The following is an 18097-nucleotide window of genomic DNA, read 5'->3' on the forward strand; positions in this document are numbered from 1 at the left end:
TCCTGTTTATTAAATAATTGGTCTTTGTCTCTTTGTTTCCAAAAGGAGAGACAAAATAGAGTAGTTGTTATCAAAGTGAGCTTGCGGAGTTAAGATTTCAGTTTTGCCCATTGTGGCCATGTGACCCTTGAAAGGTTGCTTAAACTGAGCTTTTCTCTTCTGTAAAATGGGATCATAATATCTCCCCCAGAGGCTTATTGCAAAGATTGGGTGGAATATTCTGTGGAAAGCATGTCCCACAGGACCTGGCATATAATTAGTGCCCTCCTTAACCATACTGTGTTTCCATACATAGTTGGGTCTAATTCTGCACTTTCGCCTCTGTTTCATTGATTTAAAGTTCTCCTTTGACGTCACTACCACACTGCCTTAACTGTCGCTTCGCAGAATGTTTTTTCTCTGGCCAACCTGGGCAGCCCTCCATGGCTCTTCTTTTAGGACTATTGCTTCGAACTCTCACCTGTTTTTCCAGTGGCTGTTGATTCCTCTCGCCCACTCTGCAGTATAGCCCACCCCCGTGACTTGTAGATACCCCTCCACACCCTAGTCTTCTCATCCTCCCAGCTGCCTAGCCTTTGCTCACTCTGCTCCCTCGACCTGATGGGTGGTCTATCTCCACCTGTTGCCTTGTCGCCCCTGGGTGTCTTCGGTGCCAGTGCCTGTACTCCGCCTGGACCCCAGGCTTCTGTGGAGATCAGCTCTGTGTCCCCAGTCCTTTCAGAGCCTGGCACATGGCTGGGTACATCATAGGTGCTCAGGCCAGGGCTTGGGGAAGTGGAGACGTTCCCCATGTGCATGGGCTTTGATGTTAACCAGTAACTCTGGCTTCTTCTGGAGGTCTAGCTCAGGGGACCTGGTAATGGGGTAGTCATAACCCGTGGGATGCTGTTGCCAATAACTGTGATCCATCTACCAGCCCTGGCCTCGGTTTCCCAAGTGGGATAATGAGAAGGTCTGTGAGGCCTATCAGCCCTGAGGCCCTGTGATTTGTCTTGAACTGGGTGATTCAATAGTGGAGATGAGTTAGAAGAACTCATTGGCATGTGCTATGTCTTGGAGCGCGGTTTACTCTGTTTTCTGGGGAGAAAAGGCTGGTTAGGACAGAAATCCCCCCACTACCCTCCTGGCCCCTGTGCTGCAGGGTCCCCAGGGAGAGCCCATAGGGGCATAAGGGTTCCGTAGTCAAGAACAGAAGGCAGCTGGGTGAAAGGAGGGAGCTGGCCTTACCAGGGCACCTTGGCGTGTCTGCACACTGCACACTGCGGCATGCACAACCCTGCCGGTTCCAGTTCCAGTTTTCAGAGGAGTCTGAGAATCAGAGAGGTGTGGTCCCTGCCACACCGCACCTGAGTGCTGAGCCAGACGTGAACCCAGGTCTGCGGGCTTCCCAAACTGTGCTGCCCCGGGGTTCTCTCAGCTCCCAAGTCCAAGGGCTGACTTTAATACAGCCCTTGGAAACATAGCAGCAGGGTTTACAAATATCACTTCCTGTGGGATCTGGTCCTGACAGAAGGAAGTGAACTTGGTACTCCGTCTGTGTTCAGCTTTGGGGTTAGGTGCGCAAGTGCCAAGTTCAGGTGACCTAGAAAGCCTTTCTAGGTCAGATTACAATTTCAAAAGATTTTTTTCTTCTCTTCTTTTTTTTTTTTAACCGCCCCATGATTGAACGCTGTCGTTGACATATTTCCCTTCCAACAACACCAGCCCTTCGTGGCGTGATTGAGGGCTTGTTTGCAGCGCTGGGAGAAAATATCTCCCAAATCATCTGCTGCTCATTGTCTCAGTCACACTCGCTCCCCCCAGCCACAGTCCCGGCCGGCCAGCGCTCATGTGGCTTCTAGTTAATTGTCTTTGGCAAGGATCCGTTTTAGGCCTTGTTCCCAACCGCTTGGATGATAGATAATTGTCAAGCGCAAATGCTGGCAGTGCTGGGCGACCTGAGGCTCCAGACCGCTGACCGCAGCCCAGCCTCTGGGGAGGAGCCAGGAGTGGACAGCTCTGTGCCTTTGGCGGGTGGAGGCCAGGACCATAGGAGGAGCACGGCCTGGTAGTGACAGCCTGGGCTCTGGAATTGGACTCCCTGTGTGTGAATCCTGACTCCACCGCTTCTTAGCTGGGTGGGCTTGGGCAAGCTCCTTGACCTCGGTTTTCTCATCTGTAAGATGGGAGCCTTAGTACTGGCCACTTACCTCATGGGGTTGTTGTGAGAATTACATGAGTAAAATTCATAAATCAATTAAAGGAGAATGTGGCTGACAGCAAGCACTCTGTGAATGTTACCCAGATTAGCTAAAATGAAGAAATGACCATAGTGGATGCTATTGTGAGTCATCCAGATCCCTCCTCCATTGAGACTCTCGCTCTCCCCGCTGTTGAGAGTGTTGGCTGCCACTGCCTCCCAGCTGAGTCTCTCTGGGTGTTGCCTTTGGTGGAAGGAGGAGGCCTTGCCTGGGGTTGTCCCCCTCCCCCGGGGAAGCCTGGATCCAATGGCTGGCCCACTTGGGAATGCAGTGGCTCCCTGCCTCAATTTGGGACATTTCTGCAGAGCCACGCCAGCTCCAGAGCTCTCCTAGGGATAGGCTCAGCCTCTGATGTGACTGCATCACAGTTCACCTTGTCCGTCTGCTCAGCCCTGCTTCTATAGCGCTCCCCGGTAGACTGCCTGCCTTTGCTCTCAGGGTCTGCTTCCGGGGACCCCCCCCCACCCCGCCCTAAAACAGCAGGTAGCTGTCAGTGCTGAATGGATCTTGACGTCCATTTAAAAATCACGCTTATGTCACTTGCTTGTGCTTCCAGGAGCTCTGTGAGGAGTGGCCTTGGGGGTTCTGCACCGTCCCTGTCCCCCATCTCTGGGTGTGCGCCATTTACACATGACGGACATGGCTTGGCGGGCTCCCTCTGCCCCGGAGGGTCCCGGCTGAATGTTTGAAGGCAGGTCGGTGGCTTCAGGACCCTCTTCAGGTGGGAGGAGAAAGGTCTAGCTCCTGGACAAACCACAAAACTTAGAACTGACTGAACTGCCACAGGGCCAGAGAGCCTCTCTCTGTCAACCCCTCCACATACAAATAAGGACACCTGAACCCAGAGAGAGAAGGCTGGCTCAAGGCCACACAGCGAGCAGACATCTCTCCTCTCAGCCCCTGGAGGAGATGGTGCTTTGGGGAAATAGTGGAACAGCCTAGCCTTAGGAGTCAGACGTGTGGCAGTCGGTTACGGCGTTGTGGTCCAATAAATGCTTTGGTAGATGCCCCCAGGCAGAGGGGCAGCCAGTCTGGTGTGGGAGTGGGCATCAGCAGTGGCTTCCTGGAGGGGTACGGCGTGGGAGTGAAGGGGAGTTAGCCATAAAGAAAGGGAAGAGAAGGGAGGTTCAGGTGGAGAGTGCAGAGCTGCAGAGGCTAGACATGTGGGAGAACGGGGTCCTGGCAGGGAGCTCGAGGCATCTTGGAAAGGCAGAACAGGGGAGGCGTGTGAGTGAGGGCTGGGAGCCCAGGTGGATGGTTAGGTTGGCAATGGGCAGGTTCTCAAGGGCTTTCAATGGTATTGTGAAGAATTTGGACTTTTCCCCAGTGGGGAAGATGGGGCTTGAAGGAGGGTGACTTGGGCAGACCAGATAGGGGCATTAGCTTCCTGATCCCCACTGGCCCCCAAGTGCCTGAGCAAGTCTACACTCAGTAAAGAATTGTGGAGTAAATGAGTGAACGAATGAAGGAATGGGAGATGGTGCTGGAGAAAGATAGCTCCAGCTGTGGTGGGTGTAGGGGGTGGGTGGGAGCAGAGACAAGCCCAGAGGCTTTGAAGAAACCAGCTCCTGCAGGGGGCGGTTTACTGTTCAGAGCTGGGAGTGTGGGTCCCTATGCTCCCTGGCCCCACCCCAGAGAGGGCCTTTGGCGCCAGCTTTAGATGAGACTCTGGGCACACTGGGGGTGCAGCTGGGACCAGCTGAGAACACACGCATTGGCGTCTCCTGTAGCAGAAGCCTGGTGGAAGGGCATTAAAGTCATGAGCCAGAGTTGGTGGGGTCCTGGCCTTGCCCTTGGACGGTCTCATCTGACCACACCCTGACCCACTTCCCAGGCCCCAGCTCCCTCCACCCACAGGCAGCGTCTGCAGCCCCCTTGGAACCATTCCCCCTCACAGCGGCCAAATGAAAATGTTTGTTGAAAACAACATGTGCATAATTAAAGCTTAATGAGCGCTTGTCTGTTTGGAATGTGCAATTAGATTTATAATCGGGGATGGGAGCGAGCTCCAAATGGCTTTAAATGGAGCTGAGAGAGGATAATTTTTGCCATAAATCTGCGGTAATGTGGACGATATGTAAGCTACCACCAGTGGTAGATACACAGGCCTGCCAGGCAGCCGTGCTATGCCCACTGAGCTACCCTGCTTGTTGGGCCCACTTGGCAGCTGCAGCTGGCTAATGCCCTGTGGTGGGACTGACCAGTGTTCTTTGAGCTGGATCTGCTCTGGGTTGGAGAGGGAGCTCCCGTCGGTTTCCATCTGCAGTTTCTGAGCTCTGTGATTGGCTGACTGTGGGGAGATGAGGGGTTAGTGCCAAGTCCAGCTGCCCTGGTCCCCAGGGCTCTTGGCTAGGCAAGGAGTTCTGCATCATCACCATGTCATGCCTGGGCTAGGATGTGGCTCCATATTTTCTTCTGTGCTGGATCTCAGCACCTAGAACTCAGTTGACATTTCTTGAATGAGTGAATGCCTCTGTAGCAGCCTCTTTCCTTAAACAAGTCACTCTCCCTCTATGGGCCTCAGTTTCCCCATAGCTATTACAGAGAATTGGATCAGCTGTTGCTGTTGTGGACTCTTCTCTCTCCAAGGTTCTGAGTCTGGCGCAGAGGGTGAGACAGCATCTCGACCAGTGCTGTCCAGTGGAAACAGAATGCAGACCACATACGTCATTTTAAATTCTCTAGTAGCCCCATCAAAAATGTAAAAAGGAACAGGTGACATTAATTTTAATAATATGTTTTAGTTCACCCCATATATCCAAAATACTATTATTTCAGCATGTAATCGATGTAAATATATTGATGAGGCATTTTACATTCTTTTGTTGTTGTTCTAAGTCTTTGAGAACTGGTGTGTATTTTACAGTTAAACGCATCTCAATTTGGACTAGCCAGGTTCCAAGTGCTCAGTAGCCGAGTGTGACTGGTGGCCACCACACTGGACAGACAGGTCTAGCAGGAGCATGGTCAGAGCCAGGTGTGAGGGCTCTGTTTCCTCATGTGTAAAAGGAGGGCAGTGATTCCCACCTCCCAAGAGAGCCAGGTGCCTGGTGGCACTCCATCCCAGAGCTGTAGTGACCACTGTCATTTTACACCACCTCCTAATGTTTTCTGTTGACCAAAACAGGTGGCACCATCCAAGCCAACTCTGGTCAGCAGTAGGGAGGTGGGTCCTGCTCATGAGACACGCTTCCAGCCCCTCTGGCAGGCCCTGCCCAAAGCATTGTCTCCCCTTACTGGTTGATAAGGCCCCCAGCCCAGAGGTCACTGCTCTGGTTCACACAGGTTGGAAACAGTGGGGGTGGGAAGCCAGTGTGGACTTTGGGGAGCCAGCAACCTGGACTGAAGAATCAGCTTGGGTATATCCTGGCTGTGTGGCCTTGGGCAGATCCCCTAAGCTCTCTGGGCCTCAGTCATAGCACTGGATTTCTCTTTGGGCAGAATAAGAATGTGCATTATGCCCAGCAAAGCAGGAGCATCAATAAGGAGCAAAACTTTTTTTGGAGAGACGTTGATATTTGAAATTTAGGAACAAAGCATGAAAGTCATCCTTATGGGAAAAATCAGCCCTCAGTTGGACTCTTATGAAGATTTTAATTTACAAATTTTATTTCAGACTACATATGGTGGGCAGAGGCCTCAGGGGTCTTTCCCACTCTTAGGACCTCAAAGGCTGGTCTGAAGCCCCACTCAGTTTCTTCATCTACAGAAGAGGGGCAGTTACAGCAACCTCACAGGGTTGTTTTGAGGATTAAATAAGAATGAGTGTAACAGCTAACAATTATTGAGTGCTTTCTCTGTACCAGGCAATGTTAGAAGCGCTTTCTGTGTATTCATTATTTAATCCGAATGGTAGGCATACCCGTTTTCCAGATAAGGAAACTGAGAAATAGTAACTTAGTTAAAAAGTCACACAGCTTGGAAAGCAGGCCCGAGATTTGAGCCCGGGCAGCCTGGCCTCAGCCCGTGTGTGTTCCTGCTGTGCTCTCTTCCTTGCCTCGGTGCTGATGGGCCCGGAGTTGAGCACACAGCATGCTCTGCCCCCTCCCCCAGCATCTCCCTGGTCCTGATATGCATCTCTCTGTGAGACTTCCACATGAAACCGCACTCTCGGCAGGGCCCAGGGTGCAGCTGCCGCATTCACGGCCTGTATCTTCTGAGCCGCGTTTTATCTGTGCAGAATGAGTGTTCTCACGGCCCTGTAGGGGTGGGCGGGAGCAGTGTATGCTGCTTTGATTGTTTCCTCTTTAGATCTCCTTGAGGCGTGTCTCTCCGTGTCTGCAACTGGCTGGGCTGAGGGCTGTGCATCCTTGGTCTTTGATCTGTGTCTCTGTGCAGAGGGGAGGGGCAGCAGCTTCCACAGAACAACTGTTGCTTTGGTGCCTGGGGTCAAGGCCAGGTTCAGAGCTGACTGGGTGCTTTAGGCAAGCTCCCCAAGCACCCTGAGCCTTGGCTTGCTCATCTCTATAGTAGGGCAGGTCATGCACCCTTGGAATTTCCAGGGGGCTTCTAATGCGACAACCAAGTGCAGCTCTGGGATGAGTTCTGGTATACAGTAGGTGCTCCCAGCAGCCTTGAATGTCATTTCCCTGCTCTTTGCCTGGCCAGCTCCTGTGTGTCCTCTATCATGGAGCTTCCAAGTTACTTTTGAAGATGCCTCTCTGGAAAGGCCCTTCACCCTGCTTCCACTCCCCTGTGATAACCTTATCCTGCCACTGTCACATTTGTCAAGGATGAGGCCATCATTCGATGTCTGAAACAAGATGCTGAATTCATTGCTGTACTTTGCAAAGCTAATCTATCCAAAGCAAGCAAGAGCTGGGCTTCGCAGGGTTTGGGAATCATGGGGTCCTGGGATAGCGGGCTTTCAGAAGCAGGAGGTTCCGGACTGGCTGACCTCCAGCTGTGGACATGTGGCTATTGGAGTGAGACTGTAATTGATCACTTGACTTTCAGAGACTGAGTGATGGGAAAGCTGTCACTGACCAATTGGGATGGGCTTCATACAGGTTTTGTGGTTACTTGTTCCCATCCTGGGACTATGGCCAGAGACCAGCCTGTCTTCCTTTCTCAGATTTGGAGAAGAGGGATGTTTGATTCGCCCAAACTTCTCCCAAGGACTGGGCACTCCTTGAGGGCAGGGGCTGTGTCATAATCATTATGCTGTGACTGGGGTCAGGAGAATGTCGGCACATAGAAAGCACTCACCAGGTACCAGTCAATGAACGAGGACTGTTGCCCCCTCTATAACCTGCAAATCCCTTTGCTTTTACCTCTTCTCTGCCTCGTGACACACTTTATTCATGGTAAGTCCCCATGGGAGTCCATCTGGGAGCGTGTCACTCAGTACATTGTGGGTGCTTGGTCTGTGATACAACCAGGGCATTGACTGATTTCATTTTGCTTCAGCACGTTTAAATTAGATCTTAGACCCAGGACTGAGGCAGTGGGAATGAATGAGGGGACAACACGGGAGGGATGGGGTCAAGGTGAAAGGGCTGACCTTGAATAAGAAGGAGTCACTTTACCTTTTCAGACCAAAGGAAAGGAGTTCAGGATGGGTGTGATATAAATAATATCAGGAAGGGGAAAGAGTTGGGGGGGATATTTGATGGCCTTAGTGACATAGTAGACGTGGTCCTCTGCTGGACTGGGGGGGATTGTGGCTGATGAGGGGATAAAAGTTTAGCATATAATAACAATAATAGATATTTATTCAGCACCTGTTAAAAATCTTTACCATTGTTAAGCACAATGTTGCGACGTTAACCCAAATCTGATATCTGATAACAGAAATCCAAAACCTTATGGGGTCGGAATAATTAATAACTGCCATCATTACCATTTTACAAGTGAGGAAACTAAGGCAAAGAGATGTTAAATCCAAGGTCCCAAGTAACTGGTGCGGCCAGTACTCCAATTCAGGAATCAGTGTGCTGCCCAGTATATCACACTACACACAGAAGTTGAATTGAGTCCAAAGGCAACCTGGGGTGGCAGCCTTAAGCTTAGGCCCAAGAGCGCGAGTTTATAGAAGCAAGCAAGACTGTTAAGTTGGAGTGCGTAGCCAGAAAAAAAGACCTCGGGAGAGCTGGATTTCAGTAGGTAGAGAAAAGGAAGAGGAGGCCGCTCCAGGCTGATGATATGACAGTGTGTGCAAAGGCAAGGGCCCTGGAGGTCCCTGCAACATTGAGGGATGCTGTGGAGACGAGGCTCAGGCCCACTTATCCTGGAGGGTCCTGGATGCCAGGGTTAGTGATGTGGAGTCACTGCAGGGTTTTGACCTGAGCAGTTACATGATTGCCAAAAGATCACTAGTGATAGGCAGGGTAGAAGATGAATTGGTGGGGGAAACTGAGCAGAAAGTTTCTGCAGGTGACTGGATCAGGAGGATGTAGGAGCGAAGGGGTCCAGAGCCACGGGGTACTGACCGTGGGATTGCAGGGAAGGTGGCACCTTCTCCCATGATGGTGGAGCACTTGAGAAAGAGCAGGTCCATACATGTGTCATGAGTTCAGTGTTGGATGTGTTGAATTTGAGGTGGTCATGGACCAATGGGAGAGATGTCCAGGGAAAACTGTATATTGGAATCTTGGCTGAAGATGAACATTTGAGAGATGGTGCATGTTGCAACACTGAGAAACCAGGACATCGTCCATGGAAAGTATAAATAGAGTGAACAGGCAATACCAGACACACTTATCCACCACCTATCCATCCCACCCACCCATTCAACCCATTCTGTCCAGCCAGGCATCCTACTCATTCAGGCGTCTATCTGTGAATCCTGCATAACCATCCCGACCATCTGTTTGTTTGTCTCACCCACCATCCCAATCATCTTTCCACACAGCTGTCTCTTCATACTCACCCAGCCATCCCATCTCATCCATCCATCCACTCATCCCTCTCATCCCAAACATTCAGTCCACACATTCCAACCACCTATCTGCCCATTCATCCACTCACCCACCCACCCATCTCACCTTCTGATTCCATTTATCCAACTATGGTGTCATCTGTTTATCGACCTACTGGCCCATCTATCCCATTCATTCCCCAAACCACTGATCTTCTGCTCCTGCCCATCTGCCCATTTATCCATCCATCCATCTATCCATCCATCCATTCCTCCATCCCACCCATACACCTGACCAACCATCCATTCATTCATTTCACTCATTCCAGGTATTTACTGCTCTATTCACTATGGCAGTCACCAGCCACATGTGACTTTTGAAATGTGGCTAGTCTAAATTGAGATGTGCTGTAAGGTAAAATACATGCCAGATTTCAAAGACAGTGCCTCCCCCCCAAAAAGAATGTAAACTATCTCATGCATGATTTTCTATTGATTATGTGTTGAAACCATAATATTGTGAATATGTTGGGTTAAATAAAATATCATTAAAATTAATTTCACCTGTTTATGTTTACTTTTTTAACTGTAGCTACTAGAAAATTTAAAATTACACATGGAGCTTGCATTTGTGGCTTGCATTATATTTCTGGTGGACACTGCTGATTTGTACCATCCGTGCATCCGTTCCATCCTTCACTCTCTCCCTTCCTTCCATCCATTCATCCACCCACTTACCATATTTGTCTGCCCCACAGATATTTAATTTACACCTATTGTGAATCAGTGACTGTGTGGCTCATAAGAATGAGGAAACTGAGGCTTCAAGCAATTAATGAGCTTGCCCAAGGTGGCATAGATGGAGCTCGCACATCTGACTGTCTAAGATCAGGGCTCCTCAGCTTTCACCTTAGCTGCCTATTTGCTAAGTTTCCTTAAAGATAAAAAATGGATCTAGGTGTGTGTGTGGGGGCTGTTGGAATTAGGGACCCAGGACCCCTCCTGCCAAGGGGACCACACAGCATGGGGAGAGACAGCCCCTTTCAAAGCCTCTGTGAACGGAGTCCCTGTGGCCGTCATGAAAGGGTTATCCCCACGCATCCGATATTTGCAAAAATGTGGGTTCTTTCAGATTCCAAAACTCATTTCCATGACAAAACTCTTGGGAAGAGAAGATGAAGGCCTGGCTTTTGCAGAACAATCTTCCAGCTGTAATGAGGACTGAAGATGGCGATGGGAAAAGGAATTATAATTAGAATATGAAATGGGGAAAATTAATCTATTCCAGTCAGTGGTAAGAGGATGTTCTCCTGGCATTTCATGGAAATTCTTAGGCCGATATTTCCCCCTACATTTTTTTCCCCACATTTTAAAGCATACAGAAGGTTATGTGGTGTGAAAAAAGATGTTTGGCTGAGGGACTGATAAAGTGTGAAGTATGCGTAGAATTTAAGTTCTTGTGTGTCTTTGCTTTGTATGTCTGTACATGCTCACGCCATATATGTTTGCGCGTGCGTTTGTGTGAATTATATTTACACAGTTGCAGATGCACGGTACACATCGGGCATCCCCTCCTTCCTGTGGGTGCGTGCTGTGGGTGCTGTGTATCCAGGCATGTAAAGGGTCTGTGATGTGTGCACACTCATGTTTGTGCTGTGAACACCTTTGGGTTGGTTTGTGTCACCCATGGGTGTGGTACATGTGTGACCTGTGCTGTCTTGGACGCTGTGTTTTGTGTGGCATGGGCCCCCACTGGTTTGTGGGGCATGAGCTGTCCCCATGCTTGGGCACATTGCATATGTCATTGATCTTGTTAACTTACACACTCAGATTCGCTGTGGGGTGGGTATAGATGTGGGTGTTTTCTGTCTTGTCTGTGCACATGGAGGAGGATGTGGCCTTGTAGTGCCTGAGCACAGAGGCTGGCTTTGTGACCTCTCTCCTTGGCTTACAGTTTTTTTCCTCCAGAAAAGCTTCCCCAAGAGGAGGGCTGAGAGGGGAAGGCCCAGGCCTTGGTGCCCTGGAGGACAAGCCAGGGGAAGCCTGGGAGCCCTCAGGGTCTCTCTCTATCATGCCGTCCCTCTCCAAGGGCTCTGACATGGTGGAATCCTGGGGAGAGGTGGACAGAGAAGACCCCCGCCACCACCACCTCGGGGCCTCTGTTCTCAGCTGTTCAGTAAGACGGTCCTGAGCCCAGTGTGCTTCCAGGGTACCGTGCCACGCACCCAGGGATGACCTAACGGAGGCTGACCCAGGCCCTGCCTTGTGGACCGCCGCCAATTTCTCAGGTCCTCCTTGAAAGTGAGAGGCAGGCTTTACTCCGTGTGCGGCAGCTCTTTCTTGGTTGAATAAACGAGTGAATGAATAAGCCCACTTGAGTGAGGCTCTGGTGACCTCAGGGGCCCCACTGCCCGACCCCCTCCCTACCCCCAGCGTACCCACATCAAAATCCAGGTCCCTTTTCCTCATGTCTCCAATGCCATCCCCCACAGCTCGCTGTGGATAACCCCTCCCTCCCTGAACCACCAGCACGTCCTCATCAACACTGTCATGCGCCAGACCGAACTAGTCCTTGTTTATATCAGGGGGTGCAGCAGAGCCTTGATCCCCGCTGTTGAGGAGCTTCCAGCCCAGTGGGAGACCAAGCAGAAGAAGCAACAGCCCCTCTGAAGTCCAGCCTCTCCCTCACTGCACCGTCTTGGCAGCTGCTCATCCTCTCAGCCTGCGTCCTCGGCTTTAAACAGGGAAGATAAACCTGCTCAGTGGGTTGTTGTGAGGATTAAATGAGAACTTCTGTGGAAAGCGTTCTGCTCAGGCCAGGTGTGTTCATTCATTCACAGCGTCGGGGGAGAGAGCAGACCCGGGCCCCTCCTCATGCGTCGGCTCCCTTCTAGCCAGCGTTTGATAAATGGGCTGTGACACAGGGTCTGGGGGGACATCCTTCCCTCTGCTCCTTTGATACATATTCCTATATTTTTAACTTATGCCATGCTGTTGGATTACTATTGCTTAATAAAATGTTTTAAATACATGGTTAAACTTTGTCCCCCTCCGTTTCCAGTCATTTTTTCTTTTAGAGCATACTTCTAAGTTGTGTGTAGTTTTTAAAGAAGTTTTGCTTTTATCAAAGTAATAGATGGCCATGGTGACACGTCAAATAGTACCCAGGAGCTTTTGTTGAAAGCGCCCCATCTTACCCAATGCATAGTCCCGTCCTGATGCCAGCTTATGCCAGGGGCTGGGGGATTTGGAGATGACCAGGTCACAGATCCAGCCTCCATGTTGTCCCACTCTGGGGTAGAAGGCAGATGTGGAGACAATCTCTGTTGTAAGAGGGACAGCCAGAGGAGGCAAGAGAATGGCAGGCCTCCTGGAGGAGGTGCTTTCTGAGCAGGGTCTTGAAGCTTTAGCTCTAGGTGCAGGGTGGTGGATGGAGCCCTGCATTTGGGGTCAGTGCCCAGACTCCAGGCATGGCCTGGCCTTTTCTTTTGCTCATCCAGCGGTCACCAAAGGACTGTCATCCCTGGGCTGGGAAGGCACTTGGGTGTAACCACCAATCCCCCTGCCTCCATGGAGAGACTGGCCTGGTAACAGACAATGTGAATGGTGTAGTGGCTGCTTCATTCATTCATTCAGCAAGCATTTCTCCTAGGTGCTTGGGAGGCATCAGTGTATAGAGAGCCTCCATGTTAGTGGGGGAATCCAACTATAAGCAAAGAACATGGCAAGTAAGTAAATTATGTTGAATGCTAGAAGGTGAAAGGATGTATGGAGCAGAGAACAAGGTAGCGTGGAGCAAGGGACTCAGGAATGGTGGCAATGTGGGCCCTCAGCCCACGGAGATGGGGGGCTGGCATCTGAGTGGTTGTTGAGGAAAGCATCTCTGAGCGCAGAGGGTCTGGATGAGCTGATGTCATGTGTGCGTGATTGTGGGAGTGTAGATTTTTATAACCTCCACCAGGGCCACTTGGCGATGTCCGTCAAAGTTACAAATGCACACACAGTTGGTCCCAGCGATGAGACAAACTAATCCTGGAGATAAACTCACATCCATGTGAGATGATGGATGCACAAAAATGTTCGTGGAAGCAATGCTGGAATGGCAAAAGACAGGAAAACAACTCAATTGCCCATGTGCCCATCCTGTTAAATATATATGTTATGTCCATGCCGTGGAATCCTAGGTACCAGAAGACAGAATTATGTTCTGATATAAAACACTTTCCAAGATGTGTTGCCAGGAAAAAAATAAGGGGCAAAACAATGTGTATAGTATGCTGTCGTTTGTGTGAAAGAAGTGACTCTAAAATGTATATATATAGACCATCTCTGAAAGGATATCAAGGAAACTGGTGGACGTGGTGGTTGTCTCTGGAGAGGGGCAATGGATGGCTGGGAGGTGGATGGGAAAGAGACTTTTTACTCTGTTTCTTTTTATCCTTTGGGAATTTTGAACCATGTGAATATAATCTAATAAAGAAATAAAAATTTTCAATTAAAATAAAATGGGCCATGGCCGTTGGTGCCCCACCTGGATCCCTTTACTAGCCTGCACAGCCGTCTCCCGTCTGCTTGGAGCGCTGGCTGTAGATGGCTCCCAACTGGCATAGTTCTCTGGAGAACTGTCCTTGGCCAAGTGGGGGCCACTCTGCTCAGAGGGTTATGCCTCTTCCTGTCCCCCAGGGGCAGCCCAGAGCCAGTGACTGACTCACGTGGGCTACAAAAGGCCGGCCCCTTGCTTCGTGCTGGGACTAACTGTGGTGCATTTCGTGCCCCAGACTCCCCGTGGGATCAGGCTGCAGCAAGTCTCCAGCTGAGACCACATCCTTGCTTAGCTCCTTCCGCTGCCCTGTCCTGCTTTCCTCCCTCCCTTACAGGTTATTCCTAAAGTGCGCTTCTCAAAGCTCACATGCGTCTGAATCCTTGTCTCAGGCTCTGCTTCCGGGGAGCCCTGTCCGAGACACCTGTCTCAAGGGAAGGGAACTAACTGGAGTTGAGCTAAGTGCTGTACAGGTGTCAGTGCAACATCCCGTGGAGAGGGGACTACTATCATTATCCCCATTCAACAGATGAGGAACCTCAGAAGTTCAGACACCAGCTCATGACATGTCATGGAAATGGGGAGCTGGTGGTCCTTGAGCCTACTTCTCCCACTACAGCTGCTCCCTGTTGCAGGGAAATCTCCCTGAATCCAGACTGGGCAGCTTCTCAGAAACAGGATTGTAGTTCCTATACATGGTTCTACCACTGTCCTCACTGCCTGTGGCCAAGGGGGGCCTAAGGGGCAGATGTGAAGGGGCAAAGCTTCTTAGGATGGTAAGACCTGGAGGGCATGTCTGGGGCAGGCTGTCAGGACTCTAAGACTGCCGATCTTGCCTCCCTCTATCATGTGGAATTCTGGCTCTAGCTGATAGCCTGTTGGCATTTTGGCCAAGAGAGATATTTGGGTACTTCCATGGGTGGGGAGCTCAGTATCTGACAAGGCAGCCTGCCACATCTATGGATGAGGTATAAAGGGCATCCTAACTGTGATTGATGGTGCTAACCTGAGCCCTCGGGACCACAGAACAGGGCTCCTCCTCCCGCCCTAGAGGGAGCCCTGCTGAAATGGGGACTTAGGCACCCTGGGCTCCCATCTTTGCTTCTCCAGGCCCCAAAGTCCTTTTCCTTCAGAGCATTCAGTCCCCTGACCTCCTCTGGCATCTTCTCCTGGGGCCTTCTTGAGAATGTTTTACTCAGAGCCTCTTGTCTCTCTCTATTCCAGTTTGATGGTGACAGTGCCTACGTGGGGATGAGTGACGGAAACCCGGAGCTCCTATCAACCAGTCAGGTGGGTGCCCCATCCTCCCTGAGTAGGGTCTTGCCTTGGGCCGGCTGGAGCTGAGCTGCTTAGGGGTGGGGGTGGGAGGGGTGCAGAGTCGGGGGCACAGCCTACCACTGTCCTCGCTCAGAATGATCAAGAATGTCAGTGGAGTCCCCTTAAAAGGGACAATCAAACTGGGACTACAGTGTTTTCTGTAAATTATGTACCTGGCTGTTGGCTTCAAATGGACATCATTGACAACTTGATAAACCTCAAAATGTGTTGCCCACATTCCCCATGCACAGAGGGGAAACTTTCAGCAGCATTGAGCAGAAATGTCACGTGCTCCCTGGTGCTGACTGCCTCTTGCTGTTACACAGCACCCATGGGACATACATTGGTGTGGAGGTGAGCACATCCACGCAAAGGTGTGCAGGGTTCTCCCGCCCACCTGGAGTTGTCTGATGCCACTGGGGAGGGATGTGGACATGGCACGAAGAGGGGAGAGCAGAGGCTTCCTGTGCGGTCCTCCCTGGGGGCAAACGAGCCTAAGTCATCCCTGAGTAAGGCTGGCCCCAGCCCCAGCCCAGCCCTCTGGGAGCCCCAGATGCCAGCTGGAATCTGATTTCCCACTGAGAGCCTGGTCTCTGAAAATGAAGGTTTGTCTCAGCTGGGAGCATCCCCACTATAGACTGTAATACTAGAGAGGGTCCTCACTACAGACTGTGGCATCCTGGAGGATGGTTCCCTAGGCAGTGGTGCCTGCAGGGTGGCAGAAGCCCAGGGTGCTGGATGGAGAACCAAGGAGTTTCATAGCTACTGAGAAACTTGGGGAGCTGGAGGTCAGCTCCAGGGACACCTCTGTCTATGCAGTCGTGATGGTTGTGGCAGTCCAAGTTGGGCGACTGGGCCCACATTTTCCAGCTGGTGAAACAGAGGCCTGTTAATTCACAAACATTTTATGTGTCCTACTATGTGACAGGTCTTGTGGGGGACATGGTGAATAGGACCTGGGCCTGTGGCCCTTAGGGAGCACCACCAGTGAGGGGAGATACTGTGGTCCCACTGCAGTGTGGCAGCCCCACTGCAGACGCTACATCCCCTCCCCTGCCTCTGCGGGGGTGCTCGTGCTGGGGCTGCCACGGCAGGCGCCTTCTCTGGCGTATGGCCTTGTGAGCAACGTGCTGCTGCTGCAAAGCTGCCTTTATAGTGCATCCAGAAGTGCCAACCTGCAAGAAGCTGGTGGGCAAGACTCCAGGTCTTGGAAATGCTCATTTTGGAAGAGTCCACTAAAGTTATTTAATTTTCCATAATTTTCTTGGAAATGTGGTTGTCTAAAAAGACCAGAGCTTACCCCTGAACATCTCCTCTGAGCCCTTTAGTGATGTTTAAGTTGCATTTTGTTAACATTCTGAGCTTGGGCTCTCACAACCATACTGTAGTGGAGTAGGTGCTGGTTCAAACCCTGATGGAGAGTGTTGGCTCTGCGTTTCCGCCAAGAAAGGAAAGGGGGGCTCAGTGGCACTCCAGGTCTGCTCTAGGGCTTGGGCAGAGGGGTGCACAGTCCTTTGGAGAGGAGGTGCAGGGCAAATAAATGTCCCCCCCAAGTTGTTAACAACAACCTCAACTGTTCACCCTATACTCTACAGTTTGCAAAGCCCTTTTCTCAGTGATTATTTCGGCTGATCTTCACAACAGTCTGGAGAAGTAGTAGACATTATTGCTAACCCCATTTTGTAGATGAGGCAACTGAAGCTCAAGGTGGTTGATTGGCAGCCAGGAAGGAGTACAGCTGGGATTTGAACCTGCACAGCTGGGACTCAGGGCTCTACCTGTTACCTTGCTGTTTGTGGAGAGCTCTGTTCCCACCTCAAGGCTGCCACCGCCTCGCTCCAGCCCAAATATCATTTCCTCAGAGAGCTCTTGGTGACCCCCAAATGCAAATTAGGTCCCCTCCCCGTGATTCTCTCTCATGGCACCATGTCCTTTAATTCAGGGTGTTCGTCCCTATTTGTGGTTGTCTGTTTATCTGTGTGATGACTTGGTTAACATCTGATTTCCATCCTGGACTGTAACCTCCATGAGGGCAGGCTCTGGTCTATCTTCTTCATGTTGTGTCCCCCAGTGTGACACAAAGCCTGTGCATAGAAGGCGCTCAGGAAATATTTGTGTGGTGAGTGAGTGTGGCTCCTCTTCGCTGGACTTCAGTATCGCTAACAGTAGAATGAGGTGGTTGGACTCCTCAAGGATCCCTCCAGGTCTCTTGGCTGTCACTAAGAGAGTCTCCCTAACTTAGAACTTAATAAGGAAGACAGCGGGATTCCCTGAGATTGACTAAGTCCACCTGGTGGCCTGAGCCAACCTTGATGTAAACAGGTTTAGCAATTATAATCTAGACTTCTTATAGTGTATCAGTTAGCTTTTGCTGCATAGCAAGCACCCCAGAACTTAGTATCTTAAAACAACCAATATTTATCCAGTTCCTGATTCCATGGGTGGGCAGTTTGGTTGGGTTCAGCTGGGTGGCTCTTCTGGTCATGGCCAGGATGATTTAAGTGGCAGCAGGAAGTTGCCAAGTTGGCCATGGGCTGATTGGTGTGATGGACTCACTTCTACTCCAGATGGTCCCCAGCCCTCCAGCAGGCAGCCTGAGATCGTTCATGTGGTGGGAGAGGGTTCCCAGAGCAGCAAGAGCAGAGGCTGCAAGAACTCTTGAGGTCGAGGCTTAGACCCGGTACATGAGTACTTCCAGCACATTCTGTTGGTCAAAGCAAGTCAAAGGCCAGTCTAGATTCAAGGAATGGAGAAATGGCTCCATCAGTTTATGGGAGGAGCTGCATTGTTTTGCGATCTGTTAACAAACTGCCATGTATGGGAAACACATGGGATGTAGTTCGTGATTTTGCTGAGGAATCGCTTCGACTCCTCTGGGACCTGCAGCTCCCTGTGGCTTGGTGGGCCTCCACTGGCCCCTGGTTCTTCATGGCAAAAGTTCTGTATGTTTCCTTCTAATCTTTCCCCTGGAGTGCTTGCTGGAACCCACACACACGCACATATGCACAGGAACAACCTGTCACGGGGTGTGGCCTCATCAGCTGCAGAAATTATATTGTCCCAGTTACTGCAGGATTGACATAAACATGTGGGCAAACTGAAGTTCTCATGGCCAATAGAGGATTCTGAGGATAAACACTC

The 18097-nt window shown here is 50.8% G+C and overlaps 1 protein-coding gene across 8 annotated transcripts in view; it reads left to right on the forward strand.

The window, feature by feature from the left end:
• Window positions 1-18097, forward strand: part of TOX2 (TOX high mobility group box family member 2) — a 151694-nt gene that overhangs the window by 36519 nt on the left and 97078 nt on the right. For all 8 annotated transcript variants that reach the window (XM_014845925.3, XM_044748345.2, XM_070485968.1 and 5 more), the window contains exon 2: window positions 14864-14929. In XM_014845925.3, the coding sequence (XP_014701411.3) occupies window positions 14864-14929 (66 nt within the window). The remainder of the gene's footprint in view (window positions 1-14863; window positions 14930-18097) is intronic.

This window comes from Equus asinus, chromosome 15 (assembly GCF_041296235.1).
Source record: "Equus asinus isolate D_3611 breed Donkey chromosome 15, EquAss-T2T_v2, whole genome shotgun sequence".
NCBI lineage: Eukaryota > Metazoa > Chordata > Mammalia > Perissodactyla > Equidae > Equus > Equus asinus.